Below are 21,666 nucleotides of genomic sequence, written 5' to 3' on the forward strand. Positions count from 1 at the left end.
CAATTTCCTCATCTCTAATATAAATGCATTCATAAAACATCCTTCATATGACTGTTATGAGGATTGAATGAACTAATATATATAAAACATTTAAAGCAGTTCCTGGCACATAGGATGCCTAACTTAATGTTTTAATAATCAATTAATACTGTTAAATGTTAGCAATAGTCCTGCAATACAGGAAAATTCTAAGATTTTTCTTCATATAGAATATATGCAGATACTTTTTTAAAAAGGAGATTAATAAGTGACAGTAAATACATGAAACAAAGCTCAACATCATTAATAATCAAGAAAAGACAAAATAGCATCATGATATATAAATCTATTAAATTTGGAAATATTTTTAAAAATACTTCATATTAATAAGATTGTGGCAAAGGGCCCTATACTCTACTGATGGGAGAATATGTGCCTGTTTTCTTTCTGGAGGATCAGTTACCACTATGTATCAGAGCTTTAAAATATTTATAGCCTTTCAACAGAGTAAATCTAGCTCTAGAAATTTATCCTAAGTGTGCAATATGTTCAAAAATTAATGAAGTATATTAATTACTGTTATTTATAATGGCAAAATTAGAAGCAACCTAAAATCTCAATAACAGGAATGATGAAATAGCTGATGGTATATTTATGTCATGCAATATGTAGATATCACATTTTACAAATAATAATAAATTAGGAGAATGCTCTGACCATGGTAATTCTTGGTTCAAAATGCCTCCATCACTTTCAAGATAATAAAAATATTTAAGTGTGCATGATCATGCACGCATAAACATACACCTTTTAAAGTTATTTTTTGACAGACCCTGCGTATTTATTGAGTCATTTTTTCTCTCTAGGTTTCCTTCCAAACTCTCTACCCCCACACCTTAAGAGATTCTGATACATCATAAATAGAGGGACATACATCTTTACATGAAAACGACATGGAAGATTTTCTGAGGGACATGTGAATGGTGAATTTGCATGATGTGGAGACCCAAAATGGCTGAGGACTGCTGCTCAGTGCCCCAGCTCTGTTCACCCGCCTAGAGTTTCCTGAACAAGCCCTGCTGCTTCTGTCTTCTGAGCTCTGACCCACCAAGCCATTTCCTCTACTTGGAGTGCTTTCCTTCCCTTTCTGCTTTTCCCTTCTCAAAACCAAGCTAAAACATTGCCTGCTCTATGAAACTTACCCTATCACCCAGTTCAGATTCACATGCCTTTCTTCTCTGTACTTTTGTGACACCACATGCAGACCTGTTCATCATATTTTCTGGTATTCATTTGTTTAAAAATATGAATTGAGATACTGCTAAATGCCAGATGCTATGTTAAGTGCTAACTACAGTCTTGGTGAACAAAAAGGTAAAATTTTCCTGCTCTTGTGTGGCTTACATTCTTATGGAGGAGATGGAATATATTTTTTAAAACATAAAATTTAAGTTTATTTTGAGGTGATTTTGATCAGCACCTCAAAGAAGGAAGAGAGTGAACAGCAGTAATATCTGAGGGACAAGCATTCTAAGTATAGGAAACAGCATATTTAAAAGTCCTGGACTTGCTCAGTGTATTTTAGGAATAGAAAAGTGGCTCACAAGTTTGAGACCAACAGAAGTGCGGCAAGAAATGCAACCAGGAAGACACCAAGATGCCATATGATAAAGTCCTGAGGCCACTGTAAGATCTTTGGATTTTAATCTAAGTGTGTAGAATAACCTGATCTTATTTGTGTTGTAAAATACGTAGAGGCAACCTTCTGGCTGCTCTGTAAGAAGGGATTGTAGGACCCAAAGTGAAAGCAGAATGGTCAGCTAGAGGCTGTCATGGTGATTTGGTTAAGTGACGTTGGTGGCTTGGATCTAGGTGACAACACTGGAGGTGGGGAGAAGTTATCAGATTTGAAGGATATTTTGAAGGTAGAGTTGATAAGATCTGATAGATTTTGGTATAGGTTAAAGAAAGCTAAGCCTCAAGGACAACTCTTTAGGTTTTGGGCTTCAATAATTGGATGGATTTTGGTGGCACCTTGGTGAATGCTGGGTGAAGGATGAGTTTAAGAATGAAAACGTGTTAATAGGTTCTGACTGTATTAAGTGTGAGATGCCAACCAGGCATCAATGTGGAGATGTTGAAGGGACAGTTTTAGGAAAAGGGTCAGTACAGAGATATGTATTTGGGCATCATCCTCCTATAGATAGTACTTAAAGTTATGGTGCTGACATGCCTACCAGGGCTGTGAGCATAGTCTGTGAAGACACAAGTTCTGAGGTCTGAACTCTGGGACGCTCCACCATTTAGCGAGCAGAGAGTCTTAACAACAAAAATAAAATGAGTAGGAGTGGTTAATAAGTTAAGAGAACAGGAGGATGTGAACTATTAGAAACTAAGGAAAGACAGTATTTCAGGAAGGGGGAGCTGATCATCTAGGTCAAATACATAAAGAATTTACCACTGGATTTGCATTGTGGAGGTCATTGCCAAATGGCTAACTTTATCAGAGCCATGATGCTATTCCTTGGCAAATGTTGATTTACTTATCTGTTTCTTCCAGGAAACCTGTGAACCTCACGTAGGAGTGATTTTGACCTCCAGGAAACCTTTGGCAATATCTGGAGACATTTTTGGTTGTCAAAACTGAGTGGGGGTGGAGTGATGCTACTGGCATCTAATGGATGGAGGCACAGGATGCTGCTGAACATCCTGCAATGCACAGAGCAGCTCCCCCAACAACAAAAAATGACCTGGCTCCAAATGTCAATGGTTCCAAAGTTGAGAAATCTTGCACTAAACTTATAGTTCCCAAAGTGTGTGCTTAGACACCCCAGGGTGGACCCATAGGAGTGCTGTAGGATATTTTAAAGTTTGAATGAACACACAGTGACATCTGTCCAGCACTAAATGAACTACTAACTCAAGATAGTTCACAGTTTCAACATTAGCTTTGTTTGTTTGTTTGTTTTTTTGTTTTAAAATAATATATCTTTGTAAAACTTGGTTTTGTAAGTTGCTGTGATAAGAATCAAATACTTGATGAACATCATTGTGGAATAAGAAGTGACAATGGGAGTTTTCAATCTGACTTCAAGGTTTGTGAAGTTGGATAGTGACCAGAAGGTGTTGCGTATTTAGGATGTAAATAGTTATTAAATTGTTTCGACTTGACAACTCAAGAAACTCAATTATTAGGTATATCTTTTAGCTTAGGGAGTGTAGTAAAAAATTACAGATATGCCATGAGCACCGTAAAGCAGAAGGCTTGGAACTGCTGGGCTTGACTTTGAGTTCCTTGGAAAGAGGCATTGTGTATTAGTACTTTATACCTGCAGCACCCAGAACAGTGCCTGCGCTAAGTGTGAGGTGTGAAAATGCCAAACAGATATCCATAAGGAGATTCAGGGAAATTTAATACATTTCAGAAATAAAATGGCAGATATGAAATGAATGAAAGGGCACATGTGCACTGTAGTGTCAAGAGAATTATATGTTAAGTAGCAAAATTCTACCTACTGGTTCACTATGCACTACAACATCCCTAAATACCTCCCTACTTATATAGGATAAAATAAGAGAGCAGAAAAGAATAAAGCTTGACTTTCTTATTTGCCTGTGAATCTCTAGACTAAAATTTCTTGAGTTTAGTGCAAGTTTACTTCCTCAGATTACATTATTTTTTTCCCAATACAAATTTCTATTCTCACTTATATTATGCATATTGACAAAACTGTGATCTTATTCTGTAGGAATATGTGAACGGGAGTAATTTGAATATATCCTAAATTTTTGGCTGCTTTTCTTCCTGCCCCTTTTGCCAAGCACTACATGCCCTAGCCTAATGATTGCATAGATGTTGGAAAGAGATGTTCTTTTCGGAGTTAGTGATTCTATTTTGTTTTTGAAAAAAAAATCTTTTAGTGTAAGAATATGATTTCAGAATATAAACTTGTGGAAATATTCTTGGTATAGTGGCAAGAAGTCAGCTTTTATAATGGGATGTATAGTCCCATGCATCTCACTCTCACTGGGTAATATCTGGAACAAGGTGTAAAGTTTCTTTGACCCTTAGATTTGTCACCTGTAAACTCGGAATACAAATTCTCGAAGTCCTTATGAGGATTAGACTAGTTAGCTGATGACAAGTACCTATCACAGTGCCTGACACAAGGAGATACTCAATAAATGATAACTTCTCCTTCTATTTCAACTTGACCTATCCTGGCACCTTCCTCTCCTTTTTCTCATTCTCTTCATCTTTTGTTTGACTTTAACACCTAGGATGAAGCTTATAGAACTTATTACCATTTTAAAATAGGCAAGTCAAGTTTCTTGCTTTGTTGGTATTTTGTGTTGTATAGTGATGAGGTGGTATTTTCCCTATTAATAATGTAATGCATCAACAAATATAAATATATCCATAGAAAGTTCTCCAGCAGGGACAGAGTTGGAGAATCGCTGAGTCACCAGTCTCCCCTCACCTGAGCATGTTCACAGTGAAACTTCTCTCCATTGTGTGTTTTGAGGCCTTGCTTATTTGCAATGGTCTGTCCTGAAGAATTTGAGATTAGAGACCCCATGGATAATCATATTCCAAGGTAACCAGTAAAACTAAATTTCTGTAATAGTTATAACTTATACTAAATCTTTTTACTAGAGCAGCTAAAATACAGTCTGCCTGTGAAATCTGGCTGACTTACCTTATTCAGCATATAAAAGTTATGTTTACTTTATAATTTAGCTATTTAAGTGTGTAACAGCCTTAGCCTAAAAACTGTACATACTTTAATTAAAAATTACTTTATTGCTTAAAAATGCTAATGATCATCTTCACTGCATCATAACCTTTTTGCTGGCAGAGGGTCTTGCCTCAATGTTGATGGCCGCTGACCGATAGGGTGGTGGTTGCTGAAGGTTAGGGTGACTCTGGCACTTTCTTAAAATAAGACAACAATGAAGTTGGCTGCATTGATTGACTCTTCCTTTCATGAAAGATTTATCTATAGCAAGTGATGCTGATGTGGTTTGATAGCATTTGACCTACACTAGAACTTCTTTCAAAATTGAAGTCAGTGCTTCTCAAACTCTGCTGCTGCTTTATCTGCTAAGCTTATGTAATATTCTGAATCCTTTACATTATCTGACTTTCTGGCATTCATTGCGAATCGCTACCAGCCAGTAGATTCCATTTCAGGGAAACCCCTTTCCTTCCTTCCGCCTTCCCTCCCTCCTTCATGCTTCCTTCTTCCTTCCTTCCTTCCTTCCTTCCTTCCTTCCTTCCTTCCTTCCTTCCTTCCTGCCCCTGTTTGCCTCCATTTCGCATTCACAACTTGGTGGTTTGGTGCAAGAGTCTTTGCTCTCCACTTGTCTTGGCTTTCAACATGCCTTCCTCACTGAGCTTAATCATTTCTAGCTCTCGATTGAAAGTGAGAGATGTGCAACTCTTTCTCTTTCAGTTGAACACTTAGAGGCCATTGTAGGGTTATTAATTGCCCTGATTTCAATATTCTTTTGTCTCTCTGAATAGGGAGACCCAAGGAGAGGGAGAGAGTCAGAGACTGACTGCTGGTCAGTGGAGTCAGAACACCACAACATTTACAGATTAAGTTTGCCATCTTATACGGGTGTGGTTGTGGTACTCTAAAACAATTACACTAGTAACATCAAAGATCACTGATTACATATTGTCCTAACAGATATAATAATAATGAAAAATTTTGAAATCTTGCGAGAATTACCAAAATTTTGATAGAGACATGAAGTGAGCACATGCTGCTGGAAAATGGCACTGACACACTTGCTCAAAGCTGAGTTGCCACAAAACTTCACTTTGTAAGAGGAAAAATATCTACAAAGCACAATAAAGCAAAGCAAAATAAAATGAGGTATGTCTGTAGTTGTATTTGGTATGTAATTAGCTCTTGGATTTATTGCTTTAATAAGTGTATATGAGTCTATTGGTGTAACCTTCACTATATAAAAAAAGCAACACTTTTGTAACTGCGTTTATGACAAAGGACTCATATCTAAAATGTACAAATAACTCTCAAAACTCAACAGTAAAATAACCAACCAGAGCAATAAGGAAATGCGCAAAAATATTAAAAGATTGTTCATTGAGGAGGATATACAAATATCAAGTTAACATACAAAAATATATTAAATATCACTGGGTAAATGTATATATCTATGATAATAGCTAGAATTCAAAAATAGTTACAATGTGAAATGCTAGTGAGGATGTGGATAAATTGGAGCACTCATACATTGGTGTTGGGAATGTAAAATGATATTGCTATTCTGGAAAATAGTTTGGCTGGTTCTTTAAAAATATAAAAAATAGGCCAGGTGCAGTGGCTCATGCCTGTAATCCCAGCACTTTGGGAGGCCAAGGTGGGAGGATCACGAGGTCAAGAGATTGAGACCATCCTGGCCAACATGGTGAAACCCCATCTCTACTAAAAATACAAAAATTAACTGGGTGTGGTGTTACGTGTGTAGTCCCAGCTACTCAGGAGGCTGAGGCAGGAGAATCGCTTGGACCTGGGAAGCAGAGGTTGCAGTGAGCTGAGATCACACCACTGCACTCCAGCCTGGTGACAGAGCGAGACTCCGTCTCAAATAAACAAACAAACAAACAAACTTACCACATGAGCCAGAAATTGCACTTCTGGGAATTTGTCCTACAAAAATTAAAACTTACGTTCACACATAATATTGTACACAGTTGTTCATTGCAGCTGTTTTCATTTGAAATAACTCAAAACAATAAACGTTCACAGTGTCCCTCAATAGCTGAATGGTTAAACAAACTGTGTGGTACATCCATACCATGGAATACTGCATTGCAATAAAAATGAACATGCTGTTGATACAGACTACAGCTTGGATGGACCTCTAGGGCATTATACTGAAGGAAAAAAGCCAATTTCAAAAGTTTACACATGGTGTGATTCAATTTATTAACATTCTAAGAATGTTAACTTCCTGATTTTGATATTGTACTATTATTATGTAAGAAGTAACCATTGGGGAAAACTAGGTGAAGCTTTCACAAGATTCCTCTTTGTACTACTTTTGCAACTCTCTCTGAGTCTATAAATTATTTCAAAATAAAAAAGGTATTTTTTTTTTTTTGGTGAAGTCATATTTTACGCACATGCAAACACACACATACATACATACAGGTTCTTATGGGAAAATGTTATTTTGAAGTAAATTGGGAATGTAGGCATTTCATTTATTCTTTCCAAAATCATTTGTTTCTACCTTTGCAGGATTTTTTTTTCTTCTTCCTCCTCTTTCTCTCCCTTCTCCCAGTTCTTTTTTTTTTTTTTTTTTTTTTTGGTAGGATATTGAGATAGCTTACTTTTCTTGCTTAGGAATGCCTTCATTTTTTGGAAAGGCATTCTTTTTTTTTTTAAACCATTTTCAACTCAATTTTAGGTATTTAATTTTTCTGTCATTATAATTTGGTTATATGACTTCTTTGAGAAGTGCAGATCATTTCATAGTTATCTCATTCTTTTAGAACTCAACCTTTTTGTTTTTTAACCGATTAGAAACTGAGAACAGCCAGTTGCCCTACCAACCTGTTCTGCTCTGTTCTTTTATTTTTTTTACTGTACTATATTCGATCCTATTTTATTCATTCCATTCTATTTTATGATTTCCCAACCTAATGTATTCCATTCATCCTATTCTGTTCCATTCTATTCAATAAATATTTAATGAGTGTTTAGTATGTGGCATGTGTTAGTCTATGTGGCTTGGCACGTACCAGTCAACACAATAGACAAAAAATTTGCTGCTCTTCTAAAGCTTACATTACAAGAGGAGAAGACCGAAACAAAACAGGCTTAATTCATAAGTAAATTTTAGAAGTTAGTGAGTGCTATGGAATAAAGAAAGAGTTAAGCAGGTGGGGGATATCAGGTGGGAATGGAGGGAAAGTTACAATTTTCAAACAGGATAAGGTGTGAGAAACTGTAAGGAATTTTGCCATAAATTGATCTGAGCGATACGTTTTCTGATCACTAAGAATAGCAAGGCCAAAGGCACTAGGATGTGAGATGCCTGGAATGTTTAAGAAATGGTAGGGAGATCAGAGTGGCTGGAGTAGAGTGGTGAGAGGAGAGTAAGTGCAGGTGAGGTCAGATAAGAAAGAAAGGTCTGACTACACAGGGCTTTTGAAGGTATTGGTTTTTACTCTGAGCAAAATAGCCAGCCATAGCAGGGCTTTCAGCAGAAGACCACATGATCTCAATTATAGTTTAGGACCCTAGCAATCCTGTTGAGAAAGACATTGGCTTATTCTGTACTCTTCGCTGTGAAGGTAGAGAGAATTATTAGTCATAGTATTAACAACAACCACATATACCAAAAAACCCTCAGGATATTTTGAAGATAGAGTCAAAGGGATTTCTTGATGAATTTAATACAGATTGTGAGAGAATGGAAGGGGTAAAAGATGATTCCAAGGATTTGGGCATGAGCATCTGGAAGGTTAGTGTTGCCAACAACCAATATGGAGAAGATGGCATATGGAGCAGGTTTGAGGGGGAATGTCAGGAGATCTTTTTTTAGATATGGTAACTTTGATATATCTTTTAGACATACAAGTAGACATTGCTTGTAGGCAGGTGGGTATATGAGTCTGGAGTTCATGAAAGAGATCTAGGCCAGAGATACATATCTGAGAGTTGCCAGCACATAGTGATATTTATCATGAGATTAGATGAAGTTACCGAGGAAGTGACTATAGGTAGAGAAGAAGACCAAGAACTAAACCCCAGGGAACCAGAGTTAAGTCAGGGAAAAGACAAGGAACCAGAAAATGAGACCAAGAAGCAGCTAGTGAGATAGAAAACCTGACAGTCTGTGTCCTCTCAGCCAAGAGAAGAACAAGTGTCAACAGGGATCCAATTACTAAACTATATCTATTACCATCAATGCAAATGTGTATGATGTGATTCAGTATCTTCCTGTATCCCTAATTTTATTTTTATTCTATTTTTATCCTGGAAAACAGGATCATTTTTTGTTTGGAATTTAGCCTGCTAAGAAAAAGTAGACTTTTTGTTGTTGCTTATGTTTCATACAGAATCAACATTGTTTAAAATTGTTTCAAGAACTAGATTTGGTGTTAACAGTTTTTCTGTGGTGAGTCTGAATTTCCTTGACCTGTTATTTACGGCAGAAGGTAACCACTGCACTTATTCTAGGAGGCTGGATTGAAATGTATTTTATGCATGATTATTTTAGGAAAAAGATGTTAAGCATCTTATCTTTATTATGATCACATTTGTTATTACCAGCATCTTCTATAAATAGTACTTTTTGAGGCTACATTTTATTGTAGACTTGTGTATTTTTAAATGATTAAGTATTTGGCTTGGAATTATCAAGTAATCCTGTGTAATAACTGTGATTAAAATTATGCAGGAATTCTTTTCAAACTGTGACAAATATGTTGTAGCTTACACTCTTCTTATTGAATTTTTCCATATATTTTATCAAGAATGTCAAGTATTTTTACATTAAGTTTATGTAGGTTTATAGGTGAAAATATAAATTATTAGTAATGCAAATTATGATCTTGGGAAAGTAGCTAGATTTTCAGGTTTTCCTTTTTTTTGAGCTTGCAGAATATTTGGAAATTGGTTTGCATTTTTTAATGTGTATTTATATTGTCTTTTGCTTATATTCTGCATTACAGGATTCTGAGTTTCCACTTAATGAGTAGGCTTTACAGTACCCACAAATTACTGCAACAAAGTAAGAAAAAAAAAAAAAAAGCACTAGAAGCCTAATGAAGTGGACTGCTGAGAACAGAGCTGAATAAACACAAGCTTCCCTTTTTGCAGTGACTGTTCCAAACTAAGCAGAAGCTGCTTCTTTATTTCAGGGAAGGAAAAATAATGACCTGGTTTTCTTTATTTTTCTGGTGAGCAATTTAACTGCTACCTCCATTTGGCATATTCTCCCACTTCTTTTACTGGAATGGGCTATAACTGTAGGTATGGTGTTCTTTGCCACAATGTATATTTTCCTTACTGCAGTGTATATTTTGAGCCATATTTACCAACACAGATATTTACTTTTTCTCTGAGATGTGGTCTAAAGCAATTGTTCAGAGAGAAATTCAACACTGACACTAGAGGTAAACCTGTTCCAGGCATTTCAATGTGTATGTGTGTTTGTAGAATTATCATCAAAGAGAGAAGATTATTCTTCCAGATGGCATTTACCTTAATAGAAACTGCTAATATGCACATGCTTGAAAACCATTTCTAATCCAAGTGTACTAGTGGCGTGTTATTTTCAGGAAGAGTTGCATTAACTCTTTGAACCTTTTAAAAAATTATTTTTACTTGTGAACGAGACCTTTTGAAAGATAATAGCTATCCTAAGTAAGTTATCCTTTGAGTACTGTGAGTGTGCACCTTTGTGTGTACTTGTGCTGTGTGTAAACCATTGTGTATTTTGGCATGGCCCAAGTCAGCAGGAAGGCTCCAGGGCTGAGGCTGCTTTCATCCTCTGTTACACCCTCACAACCTTCCTGTTTTACGATAATTCTGAAACCTAATGCTCCTGCTACTTTTAACTCAGAACTGTGTTTATTTGCCTGTGGCCTGTTTTATTGTAAAATAAAAACCTTAAGAACCCTATGTTTTTAGGGTGCTTTTCCCCCCTGAAGAACACTGTGGTTGTCTTAAAGCCTAAATGACTGTGTTTTAATGATGTGTAAAGATTCAGTAAAAAATAAATCATGGCAATTTTGTTTTAAGAAGAAACTTTTAAAGGTAATACATGCTGCAGACTTCAAAAAGTCCAATCAAACAATTAAGAACAAATTGTACTTGTGTGAACTTATCATTTTATTCTGCACTTTTCGTAACATGTTAGGTGTTAAGCTTCGAAAGATTATGCTTTAATTCCAGGTAACTATTGGTAGGGGATTTAAGTAACAATTATTTAAACATAAATTTTTCACAGATCTTGAATGTCTCTGGGAATTTTCTCCCCCTGAGGCAAATAATAGAGGGTATTAAAGCTGGTTTGTTTTCTTTGCCAATTGAAATGATGAGATAGGTGGCTGCCACTGATTTTATTTTACCTATAAGCATCCTACAGCCTCTTTGTTTTCTGGTAATGCCCGTAATGGTGATGCATGGTAAATAGTGGAGTAAATTAGAAGAGAGTTGGTGAAGCGCTCTGAATATTTTTCTTATTTTTGAAATTCTACTAATTTTTATTTTAATCCACCAAGAGGCATTCATTGTATGTTTATTTATATCCAGCATCTATGTGTTACAGGTGTGATGAGAGTAATGGATAAGTAAAATGCCATCTTTATCCTCAAGGGACTTACAGTCTGGCTCAGTATGTCTTATGAAGCGAGGGTAGGACACTATTGGCATTTTAGGTAGGGCGGTTCTTTTCTTGTGTGGAAATGTTCCACACATTGTAGGAAGTTAAGTTTCTCTGGCTTCTGCCTAGTAATTATTAGTAGCACCATTAGTTACTGTGACAGTAAAAATATGTCCATTTATTTATCAGATGTCCTCTAGAGAAGATATTAATTCTAATCCTTCTTCCTTAGAACAGTTGGAAGATCTGAAATATATGCTATATGCATAAGAAGTGATTATAGAGCTGTATTGTCTATATTGTCAAAACTATGTTAAAGGAATGATGCATACCATAAAAGCTAAGAAAAGACAGGAAAAAAGGCTGGTTAGTTGCCCCTGTGTACACCAACTTGTATTACAGATCACTCTTTTTGTTGTTGTTGTTTGTTTGTTTGTTTTTTGAGACGGAGTCTCGCTCTGTTGCCCAGGCTGAAGTGCAGTGGCACTATCTCGGCTCACTGCAAGCTCCGCCTCCCGGGTTTACGCCATTCTCCTGCCTCAGCCTCCCGAGTAGCTGGGACTACAGGCGCCCGCCACCACACCGGGCTAATTTTTTGTATTTTTAGTAGAGACGAGGTTTCACCATGTTAGCCAGAATGGTCTCTGTCTCCTAACCTCATGATCCGCCCGCCTCGGCCTCCTAAAGTGCTGGGATTACAGGTGTGAGCGACCGCGCCCGGCCGCTCTTGAAGATCATGCTGATTCTTCTGCTGTGACTATCCTCTTCTGTCTCCCTCCTTTTTTTTCTGCCCTGGATAACTCCTAGTTAACCATCAAGATAAACTAAATTGTTATACCTTCTAAGAAGCCCTCATGAACTTTCTCTCTTCTTACACTGGGTTGGATGACTTTGAACCTGGTTCTTACAAATCACTGGGCGCATCTCTGTCACTGTCTTCTAGCATTCTATTGACATCATCTTGTTATGATCCTTTCTATCTTCTCAATAGCTTCTATGTGTATATTGCAGGCAGGAACTATATACTACATGTTTCTTACCTAGTTAAATTCTATGTGTGAAGTGCATATTCAATTAACTGACCTGAACTTGGCAGAAACATATAAAATTGTGTAGTTGTATAGTTGATGAAAACATATAAAATGTAGTTTCGTTATTTTTGACATCAAATTAAAATTCTGTTCAAAAGTCTCCTTTAATATAACTTTGCTCATTTAAAAAAGATTCTTGTGCCCCACTGTTGGAAATATGATTTGGTACAATGCTTTTGGAAAGTCATTTGGCAGTAGGAATCAAGAGATTTACAAGTTCATGGTATTTGATTCATTAATTCCATTTCTGGGAACCTCTCCTAAGGAAACAATTCTAATTATAGAAAAAGCCTGATACACAAAAGTCTCCATTTCAAAACTGTTACTAACAGCAAAAATTCTGAAGTCTTCAACAAGTCGGGGGAATGGCAGCTTGGTTAATTATTGATAATCCAATTCTAATGGATAATTTTGGGACAATTGTGGGGAATTGTGTGTGAATATGATCTGGCTTTTAGGTGTGATGAAATTATTCTGAAATAGATGGAGATTGTTGACCCTCCAAAATAATATAGCTACAATACAATATGAATATAATTCCTCATTTTAGTATACACTTGAAGACAGGCACAAACATGCAGATCTGTATATACATAAAAGATCCAAGAGGATATACTAGATCTTAACAATGCTAACATCTGGGTATTAGGAATTAATGTTGATATTTTCTGTATTTTATTCTTATTTCCTATTTTCTACAATACCCATTACACAGGTGTAATAATAAAGGATATTTTTAAAAAACAAGGAATTGAAAATAATTTAAATGTTCATCAGTAACATGTGGCTGAATTAATTATTGTAGGTCTATATTCTAAGTTATTTCATTATATTCAAAGACAATATGAGAAATTTTTATAACATGGCAAAATAGTTGTATTGTAGTATTCAGTGAAAAGAGCAAGATGAAAACCTTTTTACATAGGTTGGTCTACACTCCAAAAGTAGATCTCACAGTGATTGTTTCTGCATGGTAAAATCTTGGGATTTTCTTTTTATTTTCTTGAATTATTTTTCTACAGTAAATATATCTTTTTCATTGGAAAAATAAATATATCATCAAAAATTCTGTTAGAAAAGTACATGCTTCAAAAGTTTTAGGTTATTGTTGGAGGCAGTTCAAAAATGTTATAGCTGCAAATCATTGCTGTATTTAAATACAGGTAGCACTTCGTGTTAGAAATATGTGTTGGGAGGGGTTTATATTGTGTGTTTTGTAAAGATAGGGTAAGATTTCACAAACTTCTTATAGACAAAAACAGTTACAAAGATTTGTGTAAATTCAGCATAAAGGTGAGTTCCTTAAAATTATTTTTTATTAAATCATTTATTCATTCCTTCATTCAATAATTATCCATTGAGCAAGGGCTTCAGTGCCCAAGATTCAGAAATAAGAAATATAGTAGGAAACAACACCTAAAATTGACTTTTCTCTCACCTTTTGGGCAAAAATTGCAAGAAAGTTAAATTCTCTTACCATAGTAATATCATATGTGATCAAAAATTCAAAGCGTCTTTACTGTCTAAATAATGTCTATTGAATTTTCACATGTTCTCTTAGCTCTTTAATTAAGTTCCCTAATTTCTGTCTCAATCCAGTGTTGAAGTCAGCAGCCAAATGCCACATATGGAAAAATGTTCCTCTGGAAGTAAATTGAATATTTAAAAAATCACTGTCACTTATCTTAATATTTAACTCAATAAAACTTCTGTTTCTCAGTGTTTCCCCACACATTTTCATGTGTCTGTTAAATTGTTGGTAATGCTGCATACATAATTCTTTGGAAAACTAAATAGATTCTCTATCGTTTAGAATAGTTTTGGGGGTAATGTGTGGTAAATCATTTTTTTAAGTTGGGTAAATAATTCTTTTGAGTAATTAAGTAAATCTAATGAGTGCTGTTTAATTTCTTATTGGTTTATTCAGTCTTTTTATTTGCTTCCTGTATGGCAAGTTCAGAAACCTATTATTACTATTTATTGAGAGGGCTTCTGAATATCTTTTAATGAGAAAAATACCTGGTGATAGTTTATTAGGGAATTCAATAAATTCAAGAGGAATTTTTTAAATGATCTCATTTGTATTTTAGCTATAAGTTAGGAGACAAGGTTCTGTGCTCAAATTCCCAGCTACTGTAGGAATTGTATGATTGTGATTATTTTTAAAGCCTGAAGAAGTTATTTTGGAGTTCTGTTATTTCAACATTCTAGATCTATTCTCCATGTGATATTGACTTAAAATTTAAAAAGCAGATGTAGGTCAAAGGAGATTCTGCAAACACTTTTGCTGTTTTATCCTGGGGCTTTGACAACTTTAAAGCAATGATGAGTTTTTTTTTTTTTTTTTTAATCTAACCTTAATCCTTTTAAAGTCACCTCTCCCTAAATTTTCCTTATTACAAATGTAAATAAAAATGGGATTGTTATGTGTGTTCTTTATTTTAGTTATGTTATCTGTTTCATTTATGATATACAGAGATATAAACATAACATTTCATGAAAGAGAGACTTTATGGAGAATACACAGAATCTTTTACTAGGGATTTCTACTAGGAATAGTAGTAGAAGATAAGGGGTGAGAAAAGGGGATTTTTGACCTATTACTTTATCTCTTGTATGGCTAAAATGTTTTGCCATGAACATTGCAAATTATATATTATAAATTACTTTTATAGTTTAAAAATATTTTTTATATTGTAAAATATTACAATTATAATATAAAGATACTAAGTATTATAAATTATTTTCATAATTTAAAACAAAAAAGATAAATATTATTTATATACAAATTGTTGGTTTGTATAAGGCTTTTGGCATATTAAGGGCTTAATAAATATTTAATTGAATTTCAGCATGTGCTAACATATATTTTTCTTTTTACAAGTGAGCCTACTACCTGCTGAACTTGAAAGAATCTAGCATTTAAAAGTTCTTTAACAATATATGAAACCTAGAATAAACAAGCATAAAGACTTTAAACATTTTTAAAAGCTGTTTAAAGAATGTTCTTATATTGGTTAGCCTTTGGCCCCCAAATATAGAAAGCATTTATTTTCATTTTAAAAAGGGCCCCCAAACAAGACAGAGCTAATAAACCAGTTATAGGATACAGTTTTTTTCCATTTAGAACTTTATGCAATCTGTCATCTTCTCCAATCCATCATTATTAATGGTTAGTCTTCTCATGTTTTACATACTTTATTCTTAGAATCCTCAGAAAACACACTCATTTTTCCTGCTACTAAAATAAATAAACATAGCAATTTATTCCTAAATATAGTGTATTTCCGGTTATTGGTGTTTCTTTCACAGGCCATTGGTAAGTGAAGGAACTACAGAGAAATAAGGGATAAGAGGAAATAAAAATGATATCTCAAGGCCTTTGTTCTGCCAAGGTCATCTAAAAGCTATACAGCAGGGTTCATTTCAAGACTGCATTTCAGGGTTAGCTCACTAAATGTGTCCACCATACTCTACAGATGGGGAAACTCAGGTTGTGCTTAGCTTAACATACTAATGCTTGGTTCTGATAATGCCAAGATGATACATAGATTTAGTCCCTCTATTGTAATGTTTATATTGAATATATGGGTTTTAGAGGATACCAACAGAAAACCAACTTTAATTGCTTTCTCTTCTACCCATGTGAACTAGCACTGAAAGAGAAGTCTGACTCACCACCACTTGAGCACAAACTTTTCTGGTCACATTCAGATAATTAAAAGTCATCAAAGCACTTTAGCCTCAAATGGTCTCGATTCAGTAATTATCAATGTAATGATGACATTTTCTTCACAGTAAAAGTTTCTCAGATTCACTAGCTCAACCAGCTGCATGGATACACCTGAAATAGAAAAGAACGGCATGGTCAGCTTTGCTGTTTGCCCCAGCTTTTGTGTTCTACAGCTGCTTCGCCAGCTTGTTAAGAGTGGTGACATTGGGAAGTGAGGAGAACAGGTAAGGTAGGGAAATGCCTTCCATGTTGGGCGAGGTGACATCCCTGCCTTGGACCAATGATTAAAGCTGCCTCTTTTTCTAGTGGATGCTTACTGAGGGTTCACTCATCTACAGTTCCCTGAACTAAGAGAAGCATCCGCCGCCTGACCAGTTACAACTTACTCTTCACACTTCGGACATTAGTCTGTACACCTCCACAATCTCCCTTCTGAATTCCAACTAGGTGTCCTTCATGGGCAGATTCTAAGACAGCAAAGGTCAATAGTCTTATTCTCCCTCTCTCCTGGCCCAGATCTGACCCACACAATACATACACACACACCTTCATCCTGCTGATTAGGTGGGTCAGCTTTGCCCAAGTGGGTTCAATCACCTTCTTATCCTTGATGTTTGTACTTTGGATTTCTCAGGCTTGAGTGAGAAACGAATCGATCATATCTCCAAAACTTCAGGAAACATCAATCTCTCTAAATGAATTATCTAAAGTCCTTCTCACTAATGTTAAGGTGAGGGACAAGCAAGCCTGAACCATCCTTGAGGAGGAGGGGGTAGGGACGTGGAGCATACTGACAACTCTCTCTGAAGACATTCCCCATCTCTTTTTTCCATCTCTCTGACCAGTTTTACTGCAGCCCTTTTATACCTTTGAGTATTAAGGAGCTAAGACCCCCACACTGGTGTTCAGTTATTCCTTTTTCAACCTGCATAGGTGGTCTGGAATGTGGGAGTAGTTGACACCTACTTTCCTGGGGTCTCAGCCAAATGAAAACAATTATTTAGTAACCAGCTTTGGGAATATAACTTTTTCAACCTTTTCTGTGGTCTCTGAGATACTTTTTATACTCAAATATTACATTCTAAGGTCTTTTAAAAATGTTTGTGTGTTAGAAGCAGTAATGCTGGCTATACCACTTAAAAATAAGTCTTATACCAGATAGGAGTCAAACTGACCCAAATCCTAAAGTCCTCCTGTATTTGTTTTGATTGCTTACTCATTCACTTGAATAGATAATACATGACATGATATGAAAGCTAAGATAAGCAAAAGACTATGTAATGACAATGCTTTCTTCTGTTGTAAATCTTAGTCACGTTTCTCTTTCCAAGGGGCAAATTTTTTATTATTTTTAAGATTCTTATTTCAAACATTTCTGGAGATCTCAAGATTCATGTGGAGAATATAAAAAATAATTGGGCTCAGACTGATCTGACATAATGTTAGGTATATGTTACCTGTCAGCAGAGAGATATTGAGCATGGGCCATAACCGGCTCACTCTTGCTATTCTACCTGTGAGTTAGAAATCATAATGCTAAAGACCTCTAGGAGTTGTGAGAATTAACTGAGAAAAATCGATTTAAAGGAAATAGTAGTTTCTGTTGTAGAATATTCACTCTATACATATTAATTTCTTAAAGTCCCAACCTCTTTGTGATGTCATATTAGCTTCTACTTCCTTCCCACCCTCAACACTAACCATTGTGCCACCAACATCCTCTGTATGCCTCTGTGGCAACTGCTTGGTTTCCTGCATATACTCGGTTCCAAAACCTTGTTGTGTGAAGTGTGCCTGTTGTGCCCTGTGCACATCTCTTACATAGCACTTCTTCACTACAGTGTGGTGGAATATGCGTTTTTCTCTTCAACTTAATGCCTTGTTTTGTGACTCAACACGGTGATTGGCACCCAGTAAACAGTATGTATTTGTTGAATGAGTGAGTGCACAAATTAAGCCCCCTCATTAAAGGCCTGTTCTGTTTTGATAGAGGGGACATGAACAGAGGTGAAGCATTTTGATGCCATGGCAATTGTGGGGACCATAGAACTAGCTCCCCTGGAATCAGAGAGGGAGCATTAGCTTGGTAAAGAGAAAGAAGATGTTAAGGAAAAGGCAAGGGGCCAAGCCAGAAGGCCATGAAGGTCAGATAACACATTTGGAAGTTTGCTTGAACCTCACTTCATCCCGTGCTCTCCTCCCGGCATTAGGAAATGATTATTTCATTAAGACACTGGCGCCTTTGAAGGATACCACTGATGTTCTTACATACTGTCTCAGTCAGCCCCAGAAAACCAGAAAACCTTCAGTGTCAGAGGATAAAAAGAAAGAAACAAACAAAATAAATCATTTTTCTGTCACTTTCAAGTGATTAGAATAGAAGAAATAGAAAGATCCATTGTCTTGATTAAAAGGCGTCAGTTATTTTTGGTGGCATTTTAAGTTGATGCTTTCACATATGCTTCTCCAAAAGAAGCTGGTAATAGTATGTATTGAATTAAAATGTAACCTGAACAGCTAGAGTGAGCACACTAATATGGCATTGGCCACTTTACTGAGCATACTTTAAAATTTCTAAAGGAAATAGGCCAATTCCCCAGAGATTGTCTTTGTTTCTGAATGAAGAAATATTTTGTTCTGTATATTAACCTTTTATTATTCCTAGATCTCAGTATATCTAAACAATTTAATTAGATTATTTTAATTGCTTTATTGAGATAACATGAAATTCACCTATTTAAAATATACAATTGAGTATATTTTAGTATATTCACATGGTTGTGCAACCATCACCACAATCTAACATAGAATACTTTTTACCCTTTTAAAAGAAACCCCAGACCCATTAGCATCAATTCCCATTCTCCTTTCCATACTACCAGCTGTAATTAATGTATTTTTTTATCTCTATAAATTTGCCCATTTTGGACATTTGATATAAGTGAAATGATACAATATGTGGTCACTTGTGACTGCCTTCCTTTACTCAGCGTGTTTTTAAGATTTACCCATATTGTAGCATGTAACTCAGTACTTCACTTGTGGTTATTATTGCTGAATAATACTCCATTGTTTGAATATACCACATTTTACTTATCAATGAATCAGCAGATGTATATTTGGATTGTTTCACCTTTTGGCTGCCATGAAGAATACTGCTGTGAGCATTCATATACAAGTTTTTGTGTGGATATCTTTTTGTTTGCATTTATCTAGGAGTGGAGTTTTGCTGACTCGTAAGTACTTGCCAACACTTGTTAGAATACATCTTTTTGAGTATAGCCATTCTAGTGCATGTGAAGTGGTATCTTATTTTAGTTTTGATTTGCATTGCCCTAAACACTAAAAATGTTTAGTGATTTTCAAGTGCTTATTGGCTATTTGTATATCTTCTCTGGAGAAATGTCTTTTCAAGTTCATTGTTTATTTTTTAATTGGGTCATTTGTATTTTTATTATTGAGTTGTAAGATTTCATTTTATACACTCTGAATATTAAAGATATATGGTTTGCAATTATTTTCTTCCATTCTGTGGATTGATGGTATTATTTTCAGCAACAATTTTAATTTTGATGTAGTCCAGTTTATCTGTTTTTCTCTTACTGCTTCTGCTTCTGATTTGTTACCTAATAAACCATTGCTTAATCCAAAGTCACAAAGTTTTACTCACGTATTTTCTTGTAGTTTTCGCTCTTAACATTTTAATACATGATCCATTTTGAAGTTTTCTGTGTGTATGTGATTAGTTGTCCCAGCACCATTTGTTGAAAAACTATTATTTTGCCCCATTGCATTAACATTTTTGTCTAAAATTGATTAACCATAAATATAATGTTTTATTTCTGGATTCTAAATTCTACACCATTCATCTGTACATCTGTCTTTATGCCAGTACTTCTTTGTTTGTTATTATACCTTTGTAATAAGTTTTGAGATTGGAAAGTATGAGTCCTCTATATTGTTCTTCCATTCTAAGGTTGTTTTAGCTATACTGGGTCTCTTCCATTTCCATATTAACTTTAAGATTCGTATGTCAATTGCTGGGGAAAAAAGATGAAATTTTGGTAGGGATTTCATGGAATTTGTGGATCAATTTGGGTAGTATTGCTATCTCAGTAATATTAAATATTTTTAACCTATGAAAATGAAATGTTTTTCGTTCATTTAGATCTCCTTTAATTTCTTTCCATACAGTTTTGCAATTTCGATGTACAAGGTTTGCACTTTTGTTAAATTTATGCTCAACAATTTTGTTCTTTTTGATGTAGGTCATGTTTTATTGATTTGTTATTTGTTTTGGTTGTACTTACTGATCAAATTTTCTAAGATTTTGTAAATATGATATATTTTGACAGAAAACTTTTGTGATGACTAAGAAAAGTTTATTCCATTTATGTGCTCCCATTTTTGCTCTCAAGTGATGTTGCCCGCTGACTTTAAAATTAATTTCAAAAAGTTCAACATGGCCATAATAGTACTATTATAATCTCGATATATCAGTGATTTTTAAAAAAGGATTTCTACTTGTTTTATACAATTGATCTTCAAATCCTGCTATTATACCTTGAAATGTCTCTCAAAGTCATCTTTTTTTTCCATCCTATCTGTGTTAAGCGTTTGAAATATAAAAAATATAAGCCCCAAAAATAAAAATAAAAACTTCAGTTATTCAATGGTTATGTTTTTGTTATCTTCTTTTGTTGCTGTTGTTAGTTTATTTTAGTTATTTCCCCACTCTCCATCCCCTAATATCTTTTACTCAGAAAATTTTCATGTAATCCCTACAGGCAGAATTAATTTTTCCTGTTTCTATGATTACACAATGTATTTAAGGTGCTTAGCACAATATTCTTTATAGAGAAAAGTCTCAAAACATGGCACCTGTCACCATCTCTAGTTATCTGTTCAAATCATCAGTATTGCCCATATCATACTCTGTATCTTTGGTATGTTTTCTTGCCATCAATTCCCTCAGAACCACCCAACCCCCCCACGAACTTAGATTACAATTTTTTTTATATACTTTAAGTTCTAGGGTACATGTGCACAACGTGCAAGTTTGTTACATAAGTATACATGTGCCATGTTGGTTTGCTGCTTTTTTTTTTTTTTTTGAGACGGAGTCTTGCCGTGTCGCCAGGCTGGAGTGCAATGCCACAATCGTGGCTCACTGCATCCCCTCCGTCCTAGGTTCAAGCGATTCTCCGGCCTTAGCCACCCAAGTAGCTGGGACTATGGGTGCACGCCACCACACCCAGCTAATTGTATTTTTAGTAGAGACAGGGTTTCACCATGTTGGCCAGGATGGTCTCGAACTCCTGACCTCATGATCCGCCCGCCTGGGCCTCCCAAAGTGGTGGAATTACAGGCGTGAGCCACTGCACCTGGCCAGATTATAAATTTTTTGAGAACAATGACTATTCTCATCTTCCTATGTTCAGGGCCTGCATAGTTTAGAAACAAGAAAACTGAGTACAGTTGCAACCATAC

At 35.4% G+C, this 21,666-nt stretch overlaps 1 protein-coding gene across 50 annotated transcripts in view; it reads left to right on the plus strand.

The window, feature by feature from the left end:
* The window catches only part of HDAC9 (histone deacetylase 9), a 709,012-nt gene that overhangs the window by 457,876 nt on the left and 229,470 nt on the right, over positions 1–21,666 (plus strand). Inside the window, exon 3 of one of the 50 annotated variants that reach the window (XM_031666003.1) lies at positions 846–962. The exons of 48 other annotated variants lie outside the window; for them this stretch is intronic. Coding sequence is in view for 1 of the 2 variants with exons in the window: in XM_031665994.1 (XP_031521854.1) it covers positions 18,051–18,096 (46 nt within the window). In the remaining variant the exon portion in view is untranslated. Of the gene's footprint in view, positions 1–845; positions 963–15,225; positions 18,097–21,666 lie in introns of those variants that run through there. One more of the 50 variants, XM_031665994.1, reaches the window with a different exon arrangement.

Source organism: Papio anubis, chromosome 4 (assembly GCF_008728515.1).
Source record: "Papio anubis isolate 15944 chromosome 4, Panubis1.0, whole genome shotgun sequence".
Taxonomy (NCBI): domain Eukaryota; kingdom Metazoa; phylum Chordata; class Mammalia; order Primates; family Cercopithecidae; genus Papio; species Papio anubis.